We start from the raw sequence: 17,541 nt of genomic DNA, 5'->3' as shown, positions 1-17,541 counted from the left end.
AGGCCAGCCACCGCCGCCCGCTGGGCTCTTCTGCAGGCTGCCCGTGGTGCCGGGGGGGCCCACTCGGGGGCCACGGTAAAAAAGACGTCTCCGAGCTCCTCCCCGGGGGGCGTTTTACTCCTTTAAATAAGGCCAGGTCCATGGGGGGCCGGCGGCCAGCCCGGCGCAGGGGCGGGGGGCCGCTAAGCCGTGCCGTTGCTGAACTGGCTGAGTTTGTGCTCCAGCTCGGAGATGCGTTTCTCCTGCGCCTGGACGGTCTGTCGCAGGGCTCGGATCTCCTCCAGCACCTCCTCCAGGCTCGGCCGCTGCACGGGGACAGGAGCCAGGGGTCAGAGCCGGGTCCTTCCCTCCCACTCCGCGCCCGGTCCCACGGGCTCCTCGGCCGCTGAGCTGCACCAATGTCCCTGGCTCACAGCTGTGCCCACGGCAGCGCCCACGGCCACGTCCCTGGCTCACAGCTGCGCCCACGGCAGCACCCACGGCCACGTCCCTGGCTCACAGCTGCGCCCACGGCAGCGCCCACGGCCACGTCCCTGGCTCACAGCTGCGCCCACGGCAGCACCCACGGCCACGTCCCTGGCTCACAGCTGCGCTCACGACAGCACCCACGGCCACGTCCCTGGCTCACAGCTGCGCCCACGGCAGCACCCACGGCCACGTCCCTGGCTCACAGCTGCGCCCACGACAGTGCCCACAGCCCCCCCGGCAGGGCCCACGGCTCGCTGCACCACAGAGAGGGTCCCGCACAGGAAAGGGCTGGGACAGGCTAAGCAGGAGTTCAACGGCAAACCCCTAGAAAGAGGCAGCAGACCCTGGTGTGCAAGTGCCCTGCTGGGACCCCAGCACCAGCTTTAAGCAGCGACTCCGCCCGCCAGCAGCTGTAGTAGCCTCTTACCCACCTGTGGGTACCAGATACTAAGGGAGCCAAGGCCCCCGGCTTGCCCAGCTCCGCGCCCCCACCAGGCCGGCCGTGCCCCCTCCGCCCGCCGAGAGGGGCCAGGCAGGCGGGTCCCCGGGCACTCACCGAGAAGGCGGCGTCGCCGGAGGAGTGGCTGCGGCGTGGCCCGGGGGGCGGCCTGTCCAGGATGTTCTTCCTGGTGACCTTGAGCTCCCGGTTCTTGAGCGGCACGTAGCCGTCCCGCAGAGAGACGAGGACGGGCTCCGCGTCCTTCCCTGCCAGCCACTCCTCTGCCTCCAGGGCCGGCTCCGGGCCGGGCGTGTCGGGGTACAGGTCATCCTGGAACAGGTCTGACTGCGGGCACAGCGCGCCGGTGAGGGCCTCGGCATGCAGAGCCCAGGTCTTGGACTGCACGTCCACCCCTCACCCTAGAGCCCCGCTCCCCCCACGCCCCATAGCCCAGCGCCCCACCCCACAGCCGAGCACCCCATAGGCCAGTGCCCCATCCACCCCGCTCCCCCCACCCTCCCCCATGCCCAGGGCTCCATCCACCCTGCCCCCCCTGCACCCATAGCCTAGCACCCCATCCACCTGGCCCCTCATGCCCCATTGCTTAACACCCCATTTACCTCAGTGCCCCATCCACCCACTCTTCCCCACGCCCCATCTTCCTGGCCCCTCCTTGTGCCCCATAACCTGCCCCTACCCCAGTCCAGGAGCCCCCTGGCCCTGGCCGGCAGGGCGCAGGACCCTGGGCAGCCGGGGATCCCCCGTGACTCACCTTCCTCGGCACCGTCATGACGATGGGCTCACACTTCCGCTCGTGCAGCTTGAAGAACCTGAAGAAATGAGGCGTGTGGTTATGGGCCTGGCCTGGGGCCCCCGACCTCCCACGGCCCAACCCCGCTGCCCTGCCACGGCCTGCCCTCCCCTCCCCTCCAGGGCCCCCCATAGCCCAGCCCCACCCACCATAGCTGGGCGTGGCCCCTGCACTAAGAAACCCCAAAGCCCAGCCCCTCCCCCACGGCAGAGAGCAGAGACTGGCCCTCCCCCACCAGGGCCCCCCCAATTGCCTGAGACTGTATGGCCCAGACCCTCCTCTGAGAGCCCGCGGTGCCGGCCTTAGGGCGGGGCAGAGCCCCCCGGGGCTGGGGGCAGCGGGCGCTGCCGGGGGTGTCTGGCCCCTCACCTGGCGATCTCGCACTTGCTGACGTCCAGGCCCCGCTTGGGCATGAAGCCCATCCCCCGCTGCGGCTCCTTGCTGCTGTAGGTGCTCAGGTAGTGCACGTAGGGCGCCTCCCCCGTGATCTCGAAGTAGCGGATGCTGCTGTCGCCCTGCGGGCACAGGCCGGGCCTCGCGCTCAGACAGGCCCACGGGGCACCGCTGCCCGCCGCAGCCCACAGAGGGGAACGGGGGGTGATGCCCTGTGTGCCGGCAGGGTGCCCAATCCCGCCCCCCGGCGGCAGGTGCGGGACCTGCCAGGCCCAGGGTGTCCACCCAGCCCTGCCCCGCCCCCCCCCGGCCACTCGGCAGCAGGTGCGGGACCTGCCAGGCCCAGGGTGTCCACCCAGCCCTGCCCCCGGCCACTCGGCAGCAGGTGCGGGACCTGCCAGGCCCAGGGTGCCGCGGCTGGCTTGGCCCAGTGCTACCTTGCCACACAGGTAGACGATGTTGGAGTCAGGGTCGTAGAAGGGGAGCAGCACCCCATTGCTGGTGTCCATCTCCTGCAGCGCGATCGGCTCCTCAAAGTTCTTCTGCGGAGGAGGGAGCGCGGGTGAGGGGGGACGGGAGCCTGAGCCAGGCAGCCACAGACGCACACGGCAGCCGCACACACGTGCACACTGTGACGCAGTGCGGGGGGCTGCCCACTCGTGGCGCCGGATCCACCCTGGCTGGGCAGCCACTGGCTGTGACCCTACTCCACGTGCTGGTCTGCAGGGACTGCGTGCGCGTGGGGGGGCACGGAGGCTATCGGAACAAAGAAGGGGGGGGCTGCCTGCGGGCTAAGGGACCAGGGGCTGGGGCTGAGTTCGTCTGGGCTGGGCTAAGGGAAGGGGGTGAGGCCCTGCCCCCCCAGAGGACTAAGGCTCTGCCGGGCTCCTGTGTTAACGTGGCTGCGTCTCGGAGAAGCAATGAACCTTCTACTCTACGAGCCGGCGGAGAGTCCCCTCTGGCTGCGGACGGGGTGCAGGGCCGGGGGCTCCCGACGCGCCGTCACACACACACACACACACACACACACACACACACACACACACACGTTAGCTTCACAACACTCACACACACACACACACTAGCCCCCCCCACATTAGCCACACACATGCTAGTCACACATACAGAAGCCACACAACACACACACATTACTGACACACACGTGAACCACACACACACACACACACACACACACACACACACACACACACACTTTTGCTACACACATTCGCCCCCCACACGTTAGCCACACACCCGAGCAGCCCTGGGTTTGCTAGTGACACACACATTAGTCACACACACGAGAGCCACACAGCACATATACAAACATGTTAGCCACACGCACACATGCCACACAACACACACAAGTTAGCCACGCCCCCGGACAGGCCCTGCCCTCCCACTTGTGCCCCAGAGCGTCAGTGCCTCCCGCCCCCTGGCCTGACAGAACCACCCTGGCTCACCTGCCCCCCCCCCCCCCCCCCCGGCTGGCAGCTTCTGCACCGCCCGCACCTGGCCAGCGTCTTGCCCCCACACTCCCAGCATGCATTGCAGTTCTACCCCTCCACCTGCCCCCATCCCAGTGCAAATTCCCACCCCTCCAAGCCCTAGGAACTTGGCATCACCCTGATAGGTCAGTTCTGCCCCTGCCACGCCTGTAACTCTGGGGAACCGGCCTTACTCGGAGCAGACGCAGGCCCAAAGGCACCCTCCTCCCCCTGCCTCGGGCCCCGAGCAGCCCTGGGTCCCCTCCCCATGGCCCTGGCCGCTGGCCCTGTCAAAGGGCCAGGCAAAGAGCCACCAGTCCGGGAGCGATTGGCAGGAAAGGCTTGGTCCGGAGGAGATGGGGGAGCCAGCCCCTCCCCTGGGACCGTGAGAGGCAGGAGCCTTACCCATGGCTGGCTCCGAGCGGTGCCAGGCTGCGCCCCACGTGCGGCGCTGACAGCGCGAAGGACTCCCCCTCCCGCCCCGCGGGCACTTGCGGCTCCACTCGGGTCAGGGCAGGGGCCCTGCCGGGTGGTGATGCCCGAGGCCAGCACCCCATGCAGCAATGTTACCGGGTCCCACAAGCCCAGCTCCCGCTGGCTCATGCGGGTAAAGCCCGTGGTAAAGATGTGTCCTTCCCGGGTGAAGACGGCCCGCATGGGCCTCATCCCTTCGTGGGGCGCAAACCTGGCCTGGGAAGAGAGGCAGCGCGTTACCGGGCGGGGGCGCAGCGCCGCTGCCCCGGGGACCCAGCCCCGCCCCGCCCCTGGTGCCCAGCACGGCGCACGGGGAGCCGCGCCCAGCGAGAGCAGAGGCAGCCGCAATACCCGGACCCGGGGAGCCCTGCTTGGACCCCCGTTCGAGCCAGCCCAGCAGCCTGCAGCACCCCGAGCGTGTGAAGGGGGGTGACGTGGGGAGCCTCTCTCTGCCAAGCTGGGCGCTGGGTCCCAGGCTCCGTGCTGAGCTGCCTCCACCCGTACGGACGCTCACTGGCACAGCCCCCGCTCTCCGCCCCGCCGGGCACGCTCGCCGCGGGCGAGGCCCAGCGCTTTCTCCTACCAGGTCCCAGAGCGCCAGCTGCCGCTCGCTCATCTTGCTGAAGCCCGTGGTGCAGATCTTGCCATCGGCCATGAAGATGGCTCGGATGGGGCGGGCGCCGTCGTGCGGCTTGGCTTTCTCCTGGCGCCGGCGGTTAGAGGGTTAAAACCAAACACCCCCCCAAGCTGTTAGTGCCAGGTGAGTGGGGCCCAGGGAGCAGGGCACCCCCCCAGGCCAAACCCCAGCCCGTGGAGCTCACCCACAGAAGGGGCTCAGGCAGCGGTGGGGTGAGCTTCCCCCCCGGACCGGTCTCGGTGCCCTGCCAGCTGGGAGCATCCTTCCTGCCCCCTACCAGCGGGCTGCCCCCTTGCCAGCCCGAGAGGCGCAGGGCCGGGGGTGCTCATGCAGAGCTGTGGCAGGCGGGCACAACCAGGCGGCAGCTCGCAGCGCCGAGGGAGCGGTGACGCCGTGGGCAGACGTGGCCGGGAGTGGGGAACGGCACCATCCAGCCATGCTGCCGGGGGCAGCTCGGACCCTCGCCCAGGCCCTCAGCGGGCTCGGAGGGAAAGCAGGCTCCTGGCTTTGGAGGCACTGCGCCCCAGGTCCCAGGGGGCAGGGAGGGGAGAGGGAGCGTGGGGCGGGGCATGCACTGCGTGGCTCGTGGCTCGGCCGGGCCCGAGCAGGCGGCAGGACTCACCGCCACCACCTGGCGCTGGCGGGGGTCGACGACGCGGACGTGCTTGTCCTTGCAGGCGGTGACGAGCAGGCTGCCGTTGTGGTTCCAGCACACGCTGTAGATGAGGTCGCTGTGCAGGTCGGCCAGCGTCAGCAGCATCTCGCCGGTGCCCACGTTCCACAGGATCAGCAAGTTGTCTCCCCCTGGGGACCGGCAGGCCGGGCGTCACTGGGCAGCCGTGCCCGGCCCCAGGGCGTGGCCGGGGGAGCCCCGGCCCAGGGGCCTTACCTGCGCTGAGCAGCACGTTGCGAGCCGTGGGGTGCCACGTGAGGATCCCCACTCTCTTGGAGTGCCCCTCCAGCGTGACAATGGGCTCCGTCATGTTCCGCGTGGGCACGTAGTCGGGGATCTGCCAGACCTGGGGGGGCGAGAGCGAGCCGTGGGGAGGGGGCACAGCTGGGGGCTCTGTGATTTTACTGAGGGAGCCTTTACGGGTGCAGGGGCTGGAAGTGGCTAAAAGCCCCAGAGCCGACGAATCCCCTGGCCCGGCGCCCTGCCCGGGGGCAGCCACGCAGGCCCCCAAAGAAACTGGCCTGGGCCCCTCCCCCGGCCTCTGTGGCCCCCCGGGGCAGTGCTCACAGGGAAAGGCACCGGGAGCACATGGCAGGAGCGAGGGGCTGGCTTCTTACACACTACAGGGGGCAGGCCCCAGGCACACCCCTCTGCTAGCAGGGCCCTGGCCCCCCCATGCCAGCCCACGAGAGAGCAAGGGCGGCCCAGCCCTGCGGTACCCCCCCCCGGAGGGCGGCTATTCTTAGGTGCTGAGTCGGGCACCGAGAGCAGAGTGCTGCGTCACCCAGGCCGTGGCAGGCGCCAGCCTGGGCACGTGGCATCGGCTAAAAATAGCCCCCGCCCTTCCAGGGAGTTCACACAGACCAGCGCTGAGCTGGAGCACTGCCCTGTCCCCCCCCCCCGGTCCTGCTGAAGCCTCCCCACAGCACCCCTGCAGTAACCCCCTCCCCCAACCTCCTGCTGCAGCCCCCCCACAGCACCCCTGCAGTAACCCCCTCCCCCAGCCTCCTGATGCAGCCCCCACAGCACCCCTGCAGTAACCCCCTCCCCCAGCCTCCTGCTGCAGCCCCCCCACAGCACCCCTGCAGTAACCCCCTCCCCCAGCCTCCTGCTGCAGCCCCCACAGCACCCCTGCAGTAACCCCCTCCCCCAACCTCCTGCTGCAGCCCCCCACAGCACCCCTGCAGTAACCCCCTCCCCCAGCCTCCTGCTGCAGCCCCCCACAGCACCCCTGCAGTAACCCCCTCCCCCAGCCTCCTGATGCAGCCCCCCACAGCACCCCTTCAGTAACCCCCTCCCCCAACCTCCTGATGCAGCCCCCCACAGCACCCCTGCAGTAACCCCCTCCCCCAGCCTCCTGCTGCAGCCCCCACAGCACCCCTGCAGTAACCCCCTCCCCCAGCCTCCTGATGCAGCCCCCCACAGCACCCCTGCAGTAACCCCCTCCCCCAACCTCCTGCTGCAGCCCCCCCACAGCACCCCTGCAGTAACCCCCTCCCCCAGCCTCCTGCTGCAGCCCCCCCACAGCACCCCTGCAGTAACCCCCTCCCCCAGCCTCCTGCTGCCGCCCCCCCACAGCACCCCTGCAGTAACCCCCTCCCCCAACCTCCTGATGCAGCCCCCACAGCACCCCTGCAGTAACCCCCTCCCCCAGCCCACTGCTTCCCTCTCCCCCCACTGCAGGCTCTGCTGCAGCCCCTCCCCACAGCACCCCCTGCAGCACCTCTCCCGCTGCAACCCCTTCCCCTGACTACAGCCTGCTGATGTCCTGAGCGAGGCCCATACGGGGGGCAGGACTCCTGGGTGCCCGCCTCAGGCGTGTACAGGCCCCTGCAGCACCAGCCCCCTTCCTGCGTTGCAGCCCCCCGCCATAGACCCCCTGCGGCCGTGCCTGTGCTGAGCGTGTTCCTGCAGCACCCCCCTCGTCCCCCCCCGCAGCGAGCCCCCCGCCCCGCGACAGCCGGCCCGTACCATGACCGTGGTGTCCTCCGAGGCGCTGGCGATGACGTTGTCGTTGTGAGGGCACCAGTCGATGTCCAGCACGGGCGCCGTGTGCCCGGTCACCAGCGGGTGGTTCTTATCCACGCGCCCCGTCTGCAACAGGCAGGCAGGGCAGTGAGCAGGGACCAGCCGGCAGGACCCCGGGCCCCCCAACCCGCCCCCCAGCCAGTGCTCCGTGCGCTCCGCTTTAGCCAGCCTCCCTTGCCCCTCTCACCAGGCCTGGGCCCAGCTGCGGGCAGCGTTCCCGCTCCGCCCCTCCCCTGTCTGTGTGCAGAATAAATTTTGTGTTGTGCACCAATGGCCAGTGCAGACGTGCACCACCAATAGAAACACATGGCTCTGGACGGCGGTGGGCATGCTGCTAAACAGCTGGGTGGCACCTAACTCTCTCCTGGGTGGCCACCCAAGCGCTCAGCTTATAGGGATCCCTGGCTGGGGGTCTCACCACACGACCAGGCACTAAGCAGCTCCCAGCAGGAGGCCCCGGCCTCCTCTCTCCAACGCCCAGCTGACACTGAGCGCGTCAGTGCCCGGAGCACCCCCCATCCCCTCCGCCCCGGCGCTCACCTGGCTTTAGCCAAGAGCTCTCAGCGGAAGCGCCTGGCCTTGGCCCCCGCCCAGCAAGCGGCTGGCACGGCCCTGGGCGAGGCCCACACGGGGGCAGGACTCCTGGGTCCCCTCCTCAGGTGGGGGGCAGGTGGGAGTACGAGGAGAGGTGGGGGTCTAGCCCTGGGCCAGCCTCACCCCCACCACGTCCACCCTGGAGATCCCAGAGTCTGCTCCCGCCAGCTGATGCCACTTGGCCCCGAGAGCTTCAGCAGAGCTGCTCCCAGTGGCGGCGCTGCCAGCCCGAGCCAGCCCGCTGGGCAGGGCGAGCGTGAGAGAGGAGGGGGTGGAGGTCGCCTGACCCCCCCTTGCCAACCTCTCGGACTGCACAGAGCAGCCTTTGGCTCGGGCACAGCTGCCGGGGTGCGGCCGGCGGGGCTTGGGGACACGAGCGCTGCGCTGGGAGGGGGCACGCCTGGCCGGGGAGAGGCTTTCCCGCCTGCTCCAAGGACCCCAGCCCAGCTGCTCATTGCCAGAGCCAGTGACATCCCCTCGGGGGCAGGGGCCGGATCCTGCAGGGCTCTCCCCCAGCATCTCCTATACTGACCCCATTCCCTGGCACTGACCCCGGGCGGGCAGGCAGGGACACCCACATCTCACAGGGCAGGCCCAGGTTTGGCACTGGGGGCCTGGCCACAGCTCCTTCTGCCTATGCAGCATCACCCCCAACTGTGCAGAGGGGAAACTGAGGCACAGAGGCGTCTGCCCCAAGGTCCTGTGGGAATGGAACCTAGGAGTCCTGGCCGGACACGGGGCTTGGATACCGGACTCCCGGCTTAAGCCCAGCTCCAGGCCTGATGCGTCACGTGGCCCTGGGACAGTCCTAGGCCACCACAAGCAGCCTGCGCCCCGCTCACGCCCCAGCCCTTCCGTGGCCAGCGAGCTGCACGCGCCCGGCCCTGCTGTCCAGCGGGAAACTCGAGCTGTGGAAAGAGTGACCCTGTGGCTTCCTGCCGGCCCCTCGATTGTTCCTGGGATGAGTCACACGTTATTGTGAGCACAGCCGCCCCTCCGGACAACTGCTCCCATCCATCTCGGCCGGCCCCGCGGGGACAGGCCAAGGTCGAGCCCTGTGGGGCTGGAAACGGGCCCCGGAGAGGCGGGAGGGGGGCCCAGGGGCAGAGAGGAGAACGGCCACTTGGGCAGAGCGAGGAGCTGAGAGCTGGGACCGCCCCTCGGCCTGGGCAGGATCGGGCCCCCTCCTATGGCCCCCCTACCCTCTCCCTGCCCCCGACCCCACTGACAGGCCCGGGGCAGGATCGGGCCCCCTCCTATGGCCCCCCTGCCCTCTCCCTGCCCCCAACCCCACTGACAGGCCCGGGCAGGATCGGGCCCCCTCCTATGGCCCCCCCCTGCCCTCTCCCTGCCCCCGACCCCACTGACAGGCCCGGGGCAGGATCGGGCCCCCTCCTATGGCCCCCCTGCCCTCTCCCTGCCCCCGACCCCACTGACAGGCCCGGGCAGGATCGGGCCCCCTCCTATGGCCCCCCCCGCCCTCTCCCTGCCCCCGACCCCACTGACAGGCCCGGGGCAGGATCGGGCCCCCTCCTATGGCCCCCCTGCCCTCTCCCTGCCCCCGACCCCACTGACAGGCCCGGGGCAGGATCGGGCCCCCTCCTATGGCCCCCCTACCCTCTCCCTGCCCCCGACCCCACTGACAGGCCCGGGGCAGGATCGGGCCCCCTCCTATGGCCCCCCTACCCTCTCCCTGCCCCCGACCCCACTGACAGGCCCGGGGCAGGATCGGGCCCCCTCCTATGGCCCCCCTGCCCTCTCCCTGCCCCCGACCCCACTGACAGGCCCTGCTGCCTCTGCTGGAGCCAGGCAGGGGGGGCGGACGGGACCAAAACCCGGCCCCACCCGGGCTGCTCCCCCTCCCGCTCCCTGCCAGGCTTCCGCCTTGCTCCCCCGGGCCCCCCAGGAGGAAGGCAGCACAGGATGTGCCTCCCCGGCCCGCTTGACTCACAGGCAGAGCCTGTCTGTGGCTCGGGGTGCCTGCCGGGCTGGCTATGGGGATGCCTGGCTCCCCGCTGCAGCTGCTGCCCCAGGCCCCGGCTTCATTCCCCGAGCAGACCCCGGCATCCAGCCCTCCGGCCGCTCCCCACGCCAGCCCCGGGGCCGCCCCCGCCGGGCCAGGCGCTCTGCTAGCCGGAGGGGCAGGGCGAGGCACGAGGGGGTTGGAGCGGCCGGCTGGGAGAGGCCTGGGGGGGGCGGCTGGCTCGCCAGCCCTCGAGAGCTGCCCCCCAGGTTACGGCAGCTGCTGGCCGGAGGAGCCGCCCGTGGCCAGGCCGTCCCCAGCTGCCGACCCCCCTCGGCCACGGAGCTGGTGCCGAGGGGTGATGGGGAAACCCGCCCAGGCCCTCGGCAGCGCGGGAAGGGCGGGGGGCGCTGGGCTTTGTTCCTCCGGCCGCAGCCCAGGCCTCACAGACGGGCCCGTTTTTCGAGCCCGCCGGCCGCCCCGGGAGAGGCTGGGCGCAGGGACGGCCCATCCGGCGGGAGCCTGGGAACCGGCAGCCAGCGACGGGCTTTCGGGCCCACCCAGCCCCGTCGCCATGGCGACGCGCTAGGCCCCAGACTCCAACAAAGGCCTGGCAGCTGCTCCCGCGCGCCGGCTGAGGCGGGGACGCTCCCGGGGGGGCTGGCAGATGCCCCCGGTACCGGCACCTGCCCCCCGCCAGGCCAGGGGGCTCAGACCCAGCTGCCCGTGCAGCGGGCGCCATGGGCAGCGCCAGGCCTGCTTTGGGGAGCTCACTGGTCCCGTCTCCTCCCAGCCCTGCCCTACGGGGGCCCGGCTGCCCAGGGACCCTGCACGTGGGTACCAATGCCCCCAGCACCACGGCCAGTCCTCCCCGGGCCTCGGGGAGCTGCCAGGCCCCTGCCCCCGGCAGCGCATCACTGGGCTGGGCTCCGGGGGGACACGGGCAGCAGGGCCGGGGGCTGCACAGTGGGGAGCCCAGCAGGTTAATCCCCCTGCAGCCCCAGCCGTGCCGCCGGGCCGCGCCAGAGACTCACCTTGGCCAAGGGCAGCACCATGAAGGCCCCCCCGCCGCCGGACTCCACGATGATGGCCACGAACTTGGGGTTGACGGCGCAGAAGGAGCTGTCCCACGTCACCTTGGAGACGCGGATGTCCTCGTACATCTGGTCGGCCTTCACCGGCTGCCCGAAGACGTGCCGGAACTTGCTCTGGCGCACCACCCTGCGGCTCATGGCTGGAGGGAGATTGGGGGGGGAGTGTCAGTGAGGGAGCAGGCCCCCCAGGACCATCAGCCCAGTCCTCTCCTCACCTGGCCTCCCCAGCCATCCACCTGCCTCGCTCAGCAGACCCCCCTGCAGAGCCCCCCAAAACACAGCAGCCCCCCAGCTCCAATCCAGTCCATTTGGGGGGCAGCCCAGGGCAGGGCTGGCAAGGCTGCAGGTCCGGTGAGAGGGGCACCGGCAGGGCTGGGGGAGCCCAGGGCTGGGCCGGCAGGGAGCTGGTTTGGGGTCCAGCAGAGGAGCTCTCTGAACATGGATTCCAGCAGCTCTCTCCGCCCCAGGCAGCTCTGAGGGTCGGTGGCCGGGCTGGGGAGCCCCCCATGCCAGTGGCAGCCCCAGCCCCGCACCTCGGGGCTCCATGAGAACAGCCGCAGAGGAGGGCCCTGGAGCGGAGAGGGACGGTCACTGACCCGCTGGGGAGCCAGGCAGAAGGGGGCAGGACAGCCCCTCCCGCGGCTAGGGGAGCTCTGCCTCCCCCACGCCAGCCTCTCTCCTGGCACAGAGCGGAGGGACGGAGCTGAGCCCAGAGCGCCAGTGCCCAATGCCCTGGGACCACGGGGCCCTGGATCGCTGCTGCCCCGGGTCAGCCCATCACCCCCACGGTTCTGCGGCCACTGCCCTGCTCTACCCCATGCCCTGCAGCCTCAGCCGACGTGGGCTTCCCCCCCACTTCCTGTCCCAAACGGCATCACTCTGTAGGCAGCGAACAGCCACCATGTGAGCTGGGGCCGGTCCCAGGCACAGAACAGCCCCCCAGAACTCAGAGCCAGGCCAGAGCTCTCTCAGGGCCCTGTTCCGGCCACAACCCCAGAGCGGCGTGGCCATCCCGGGGGGGCAGAGCAAGCCGCATGGCTGCTCCCTCCCCAGGGAGCGGAAGAGAGAGGAGCCGCACGCTGTCGCTGTGGTGACGAGGGGCAACTGAAAAGGGCTGGGAAGGTGCCCTCTCCTCCGTGAGCTCGTGCAGCGCCCGGCACGGGCAGGCTCCGGGGGCGACTGCGCTCGTGCAGGGCCCGGCACGGGCAGGCTCCGGGGGGGATTGCGCTCGTGCAGGGCCCGGCACGGGCAGGCTCCGGGGGCGACTGCGCTCGTGCAGGGCCCGGCACGGGCAGGCTCCGGGGGGGACTGCGCTCGTGCAGGGCCCGGCACGGGCAGGCTCCGGGGGGGATTGCGCTCGTGCAGCGCCCGGCACAGGCAGGCTCCGGGGGGGATTGCGCTCGTGCAGCGCCCGGCACGGGCAGGCTCCGGGGCGACTGCGCTCGTGCAGCGCCCGGCACGGGCAGGCTCCGGGGGGGATTGCGCTCGTGCAGGGCCCGGCACGGGCAGGCTCCGGGGGGGATTGCGCTCGTGCAGGGCCCGGCACGGGCAGGCTCCGGGGGGGATTGCGCTCGTGCAGGGCCCGGCACGGGCAGGCTCCGGGGCGACTGCGCTCGTGCAGGGCCCGGCACGGGCAGGCTCCGGGGGCGACTGCGCTCGTGCAGCGCCCGGCACGGGCAGGCTCCGGGGGGGATTGCGCTCGTGCAGCGCCCGGCACGGGCAGGCTCCGGGGGGGATTGCGCTCGTGCAGGGCCCGGCACGGGCAGGCTCCGGGGGGGATTGCGCTCGTGCAGGGCCCGGCACGGGCAGGCTCCGGGGGCGACTGCGCTCGTGCAGCGCCCGGCACGGGCAGGCTCCGGGGGGGATTGCGCTCGTGCAGCGCCCGGCACGGGCAGGCTCCGGGGGGGATTGCGCTCGTGCAGCGCCCGGCACGGGCAGGCTCCGGGGGGGATTGCGCTCGTGCAGCGCCCGGCACGGGCAGGCTCCGGGGCGACTGCGCTCGTGCAGCGCCCGGCACGGGCAGGCTCCGGGGGGGATTGCGCTCGTGCAGCGCCCGGCACGGGCAGGCTCCGGGGGCGACTGCGCTCGTGCAGGGCCCGGCACGGGCAGGCTCCGGGGGCGACTGCGCTCGTGCAGCGCCCGGCACGGGCAGGCTCCGGGGGCGACTGCCCCAAAACCGAAGATGGGAGGAGCTGCCGGGGTGGCAGATGGTACCAAGCAGGGGAGGGAGAAGGGCAGGTCTCTCCGGAGGGCACGGAGCCTGTCTGGGCTCACTCCTGGCCCTCCTCATGGGCTGCTCTGGCTTTGCCAGGCCTGGCTGCTTAGCCACATCCCTGAGGAGTCCCTGGAGGCCCTGCCAGGGGAAGCCATCTGCTGCCAGGCCGCGGCTGGGCTCTGGGGCAAGCGGGCGCTCCCAGCCGACCCCCACATGGGCGGTTTCCATCCACCTGCGCCTTGAACGCTGCTTCCTCCGGGGGGGCGGGTGCTCTTCAGCCAGGCCTGGGCCACAGGGGACTCAGGCTCTCGGCCCCTGCTCTGGGGTTCCCTGCCTGGTCCCCACCCCCCAGCAGACAAAGGAAGAAGCCGCCCAGAGATGCTGAGCCGCATCAGAGCGCAGAACGGACACTCGGCTTCCGCGGGCGCCCGCTGGCCGAGAGCTCCCAGCACCTGCGCTGCCCCACATCCCCCCCGCTCCACAGGCGGGGAAACTGAGGCACGGGGAAGCCGACTTGCCCAAGGTCACCCAGCAGGAATGCTCGTTGCAGCCCACTCGTGCTCCTGCCAGCAGGGGGGCCAGAGGGCCGCGCAGGACCCAGACGGTCCCCCCCTTCACCCCAGGCTCCGCCGTCACCCCGGCCTATGCAGCAGGGGCCCCGCACCCCCCACGAGGCTGGGGCTGCAGAGCCGCGCAGCATCCCCCCGCGGGCACCGCTGCCCCTCCCACTAGGGGGGCTCTGCCCTGCCCCCCAAGCAGCCTGTGGGGCTGCCCAGGCGCTCAGCCCCGCCGGCCTCGCTCTTTCCATGGGGGGCACCGCCCGGCGCAGGGACGAGCCGCGCCTGCCTGCCTGGGGGGGGGGGTCCGCGGACCCGTCAGCCCCCCCGGCTCCTCCCAGGCCCTGCGCCCGTGGCCTGCCCGCCCCGGCAGGGTGCGGGGGGTCCGGGGGGGCTGTTTGCTCTGCCCCCGCGCCAGCCCCGCAGCCCCCCCGCCCAGCGCTGCAGCAGCCGCGGCGGGGGACGAGCCAGGGTCACTGCCTAATATAGGCACGGCCGGGCGCTGCTCCCGCACCCCGCGGGCCCCCGCCGCCCCCGCCCGCCCCTCACCTGCTGCGGCGGCGGCTCCGCGGGGCGCTCGGCGGCGGGGCCCGGCCCGGCCCGCGGGGCGGAAATGGACGAAGCGCTTCGTGCGGCTCCAGCCGGCCCAGCCCGCGGCAGCTGCTGCCAGCCACGTGCGGCCGCGGGCACCGACAGCTGCGGGCCGGGCCCCGGGGCACCCGCTGGGCCCCGCCCCCGAGGGCCGGGCGGTCCCGGCCCCGCCCCCCCAGCCCCGGGGGACCCCCCCCGCCGAGACCCCCCCCCACCCCAGGGGACCTCCCCCCACCGAGACCCCCCCAGGGGGACCCCCCCGCCGAGACCCCCCCCCCCCAACCCCGGGGGACCTCCCCCCGCCGAGACCCCCCCAGCCCCGGGGGACCCCCCCCCTGCCGAGACCCCCCCAGCCCCCGGGGGACCTCCCCCGCCGAGACCCCCCCCAACCCCAGGGGACCTCCCCCCTGCCGAGACCCCCCCAGCCCCGGGGGAGCCCCCCCGCCGAGACCCCCCCCAACCCCAGGGGACCTCCCCCCTGCCGAGACCCCCCCAGCCCCGGGGGACCCCCCCCCCGCCGAGACCCCCCCAACCCCGGGGGACCTCCCCCCGCCGACACCCCCCAGCCCCGGGGGACCCCCCCGCCGACACCCCCCAGCCCCGGGGGACCCCCCCGCCGAAACCCCCCCAGGGGGACCCCCCCGCCACACCCCCCGCAACCCCGGGGGACCCCCCCGCCGACACCCCCCGCAACCCAGGGGACCTCCCCCCCAGGCCCGGGGGACCCCCCAGCTCCAGGGGACCTCCCTCCACCAGCCCCCCCCCGCCGACACCCCCGGCAACCCAGGGGACCTCTCTCCATCAGCCCTGGGGGACCGTTCCGAGACCCCCCCACAACCCCAGGAGACCTGCCTGGTGGGACCTATCTCCCAGCTCCAGGGGACCCTCCCTGACAACCCCGGAGACCTGCCCCCCAGGCCCGTGGGACCTGTCCCCCAACTCTGGGGGACCCTTCCCACACCAGGCCCGGGAAGGCCCTCTGGGCCCCTCCCTTTTGGGTGACACAGGCCAGGCAGTGCCCAGCAGAGGGGTGGGGTGGGGGGGGCTTGGAACCCAAAGGCCCCCCCGGCTGGTTTGGGTGTCTCTGGGCAGCAGGTTCGGGTTTCTCCAAAAAAATCCATCAGACAAACCTAGGAGCAAACTGTGGGTCTGTCGCCCTTGCCCCATAGTCTGGGTGGGACCAGTTTGGGGGGGGGGGGGCGCGAGGTCACTGTACAGCCTGCTGGTGGGGGCTGCCTAGGCGATAGCACTCGCATTGAAGGGGCACTGATAGTTCACACCCCCCAGGCCACTGTTGTCCCCCTCCACAGAGGGAAACTGAGGCTCAGGGAGTAGGGGGAGCGCCCCAGGGTCACGTGGGAGCCAGCGGCTGGCAGGAACGCAGCCCCACAGCCCTGTCGCCCCCATCTCTGCTCCGACCACCAGGCACCGCTGCCTCAGGGCAGGTGGCCCACATCACGCCCGGCCGAACGCCCAGCGCCAGGGGGAGGCCTGCTGAGATGGGGGATGGAGCGGGGGTTGCGCTACCCAGGAGCCCGTTGGCACAGGGGGTGAAGGGACGGGGTCATGCCTGCTGGCACCCCCAAAGGCCTGGGGGCCCAGGAGCCGGGGCCTGGCCTGGGAGGCCTTCCCGCAGCGGCTCCCCCTCAGGCTGCAGGGATGGGCTGGAGTCCATAACCCCCCCGGGTGCTGGCCCAGCTCGGCTCAGGCCCCAGCCCTGGGCAGGGAGGGCGGGGGACACAGCCCCACCCGGGGGGGCTGCCAGTGCCTGCCATGGGCACCTGGGCCGCCAGCTCCCAGCCCAGCAGGGACCAGGGATGGGCCTGGCCGGGGCTGGGAGGCGGCAGCCCGAGACCAGCTAAAGGTCAGGCTGGCCCATCCCGCCAGCCCAGCTCCGGGGAAGGGCCGTGGGTGAGGGGCAGAGGAGAAGGACCAGGGCCCTGCCAAGCGCTGTCGGTGCAAGGCGTGCGGGGAGGGCCCCGTGCTGCCGGGGCTGGGTCTCTGCTCGGCCGCGTGTGTGGCGGTTACGTCCCCTCACCCCGCCGGGCCTGCAGCCCCCGGCACCGGGCATTGGCCGAGCTGCGCAGACCCCGCCCGGCAGACAGGCTGGGCCCCCCTGGAGCTGTGCCAGCCCGAGGAACGAGAGCAGGGACCCTTGGTGTGGAGGCAGGGCCTGTCCTCCCGCTCTGCTGACCCTGCAGCGGGGGGCTACTGCCCTTCCCAGGCCGAGGGGCCCAACAAGTCGGGATGAGACCCCCCAGGAACTGCCCCCTCACATCTCCCACCCAGCTGCCAGCTTGGCTGTGCGGGCGCCCGGGCTCCAAGGAAAGGTGCCAGGGCCTGGGGCTGCCCAGCCCGTGCCCCAGGTCAGAGGAACGTTCCCCAGCGCCTGCCCCACGGGGGCAATGAAAAGGGACGGGGCCGGGTATGATGGCGCCGGTGTCAGGGGCCTGGCCGCAAGGTGCCCAGAGCGTCAGGCCGGGCAGAGGGGCCAGGGCAGCTGGGGACAGGTCTGGCCCTGCAGGGGTGGAGCTGGGGCTCCCAGGTGGAGCAGCTGGAGTAAACGTGGGGCTAAGTGGGGGGATGCAAGGGCGGGACCGTGGGCTGACGCTGGGGGCGCGGCCGGCGAGGAGCAGCGAGCCGGGAGTTACCTGCAGCCTCGGGCCGAGGGGAAGACAGAACAGCGGCTGTTCCCCGCCTCCGGGGCAGACAGCCTGGGCCAGGGGATCCTCGCTGCGCAGCAACCGGCTGTCGGGGCAGGATCAGTGCCAGCCCCAGAGACTCCCGAGCCCCTCAGGCGGCTCAGGCCCAAACACCGGCTATGCCGGGGGCAAGGAGGTGTCAACGCACGGCCCCCGTGGGCAGCTCCTCCATCTTGCAATGCCCCTCACCAGGCTGGCCTGGCCAGAGGTAGGCACATGGGCCGGGCAGGAATCCTGGCTGATCTCCCTCCCTGCCTTCACCACCCGCCTGGGAGAGCTCCGGGCCCAGTAGAGCCTCGGTGGGGGGCACCACCGGGCCGGGCCTTTGCCCCCCCCAAGGGACGTGGCCAAGATCAGGCACGGGCTGACACCCGACACTACCCGCCTGGGCTAGCTGGCACCAAGCCCCCTGGCC

General features: G+C 72.0%; 1 protein-coding gene across 4 annotated transcripts; it reads right to left on the bottom strand.

Moving 5' to 3' along the window:
* Positions 1–96: 96 nt before the first annotated feature.
* Positions 97–14,540, bottom strand: CORO6 (coronin 6). Of its 4 annotated transcripts, XM_075904579.2 has the most exons (12): positions 14,383–14,540; positions 11,002–11,201; positions 7,354–7,476; positions 5,599–5,728; positions 5,332–5,513; positions 4,656–4,775; positions 4,169–4,288; positions 2,549–2,653; positions 2,088–2,233; positions 1,680–1,737; positions 1,025–1,252; positions 97–305 (listed from the first exon to the last, which is right to left on the bottom strand). In XM_075904579.2, exons 2-12 carry the CDS (start codon positions 11,197–11,199, stop codon positions 183–185), a joined length of 1,533 nt encoding a protein of 510 aa, XP_075760694.1. In that variant the 5' UTR covers positions 11,200–11,201; positions 14,383–14,540; the 3' UTR covers positions 97–182. The 4 variants fall into 4 exon arrangements, with proteins under 4 accessions (XP_075760694.1, XP_075760693.1, XP_075760692.1 ...); XM_075904578.2 differs by lacking the exons at positions 4,169–4,288; positions 14,383–14,540; XM_075904577.2 differs by lacking the exons at positions 4,656–4,775; positions 14,383–14,540.
* Between the last annotated feature and the right edge of the window lie 3,001 nt (positions 14,541–17,541).

This window comes from Pelodiscus sinensis, chromosome 21, assembly GCF_052426305.1.
Source record: "Pelodiscus sinensis isolate ZL-2025 chromosome 21, ASM5242630v1, whole genome shotgun sequence".
Taxonomy (NCBI): Eukaryota; Metazoa; Chordata; order Testudines; family Trionychidae; genus Pelodiscus; species Pelodiscus sinensis.
The sequence above is the reverse complement of the archived record's forward strand: the minus strand, read 5'-3'. Positions and strand labels throughout refer to the sequence as shown.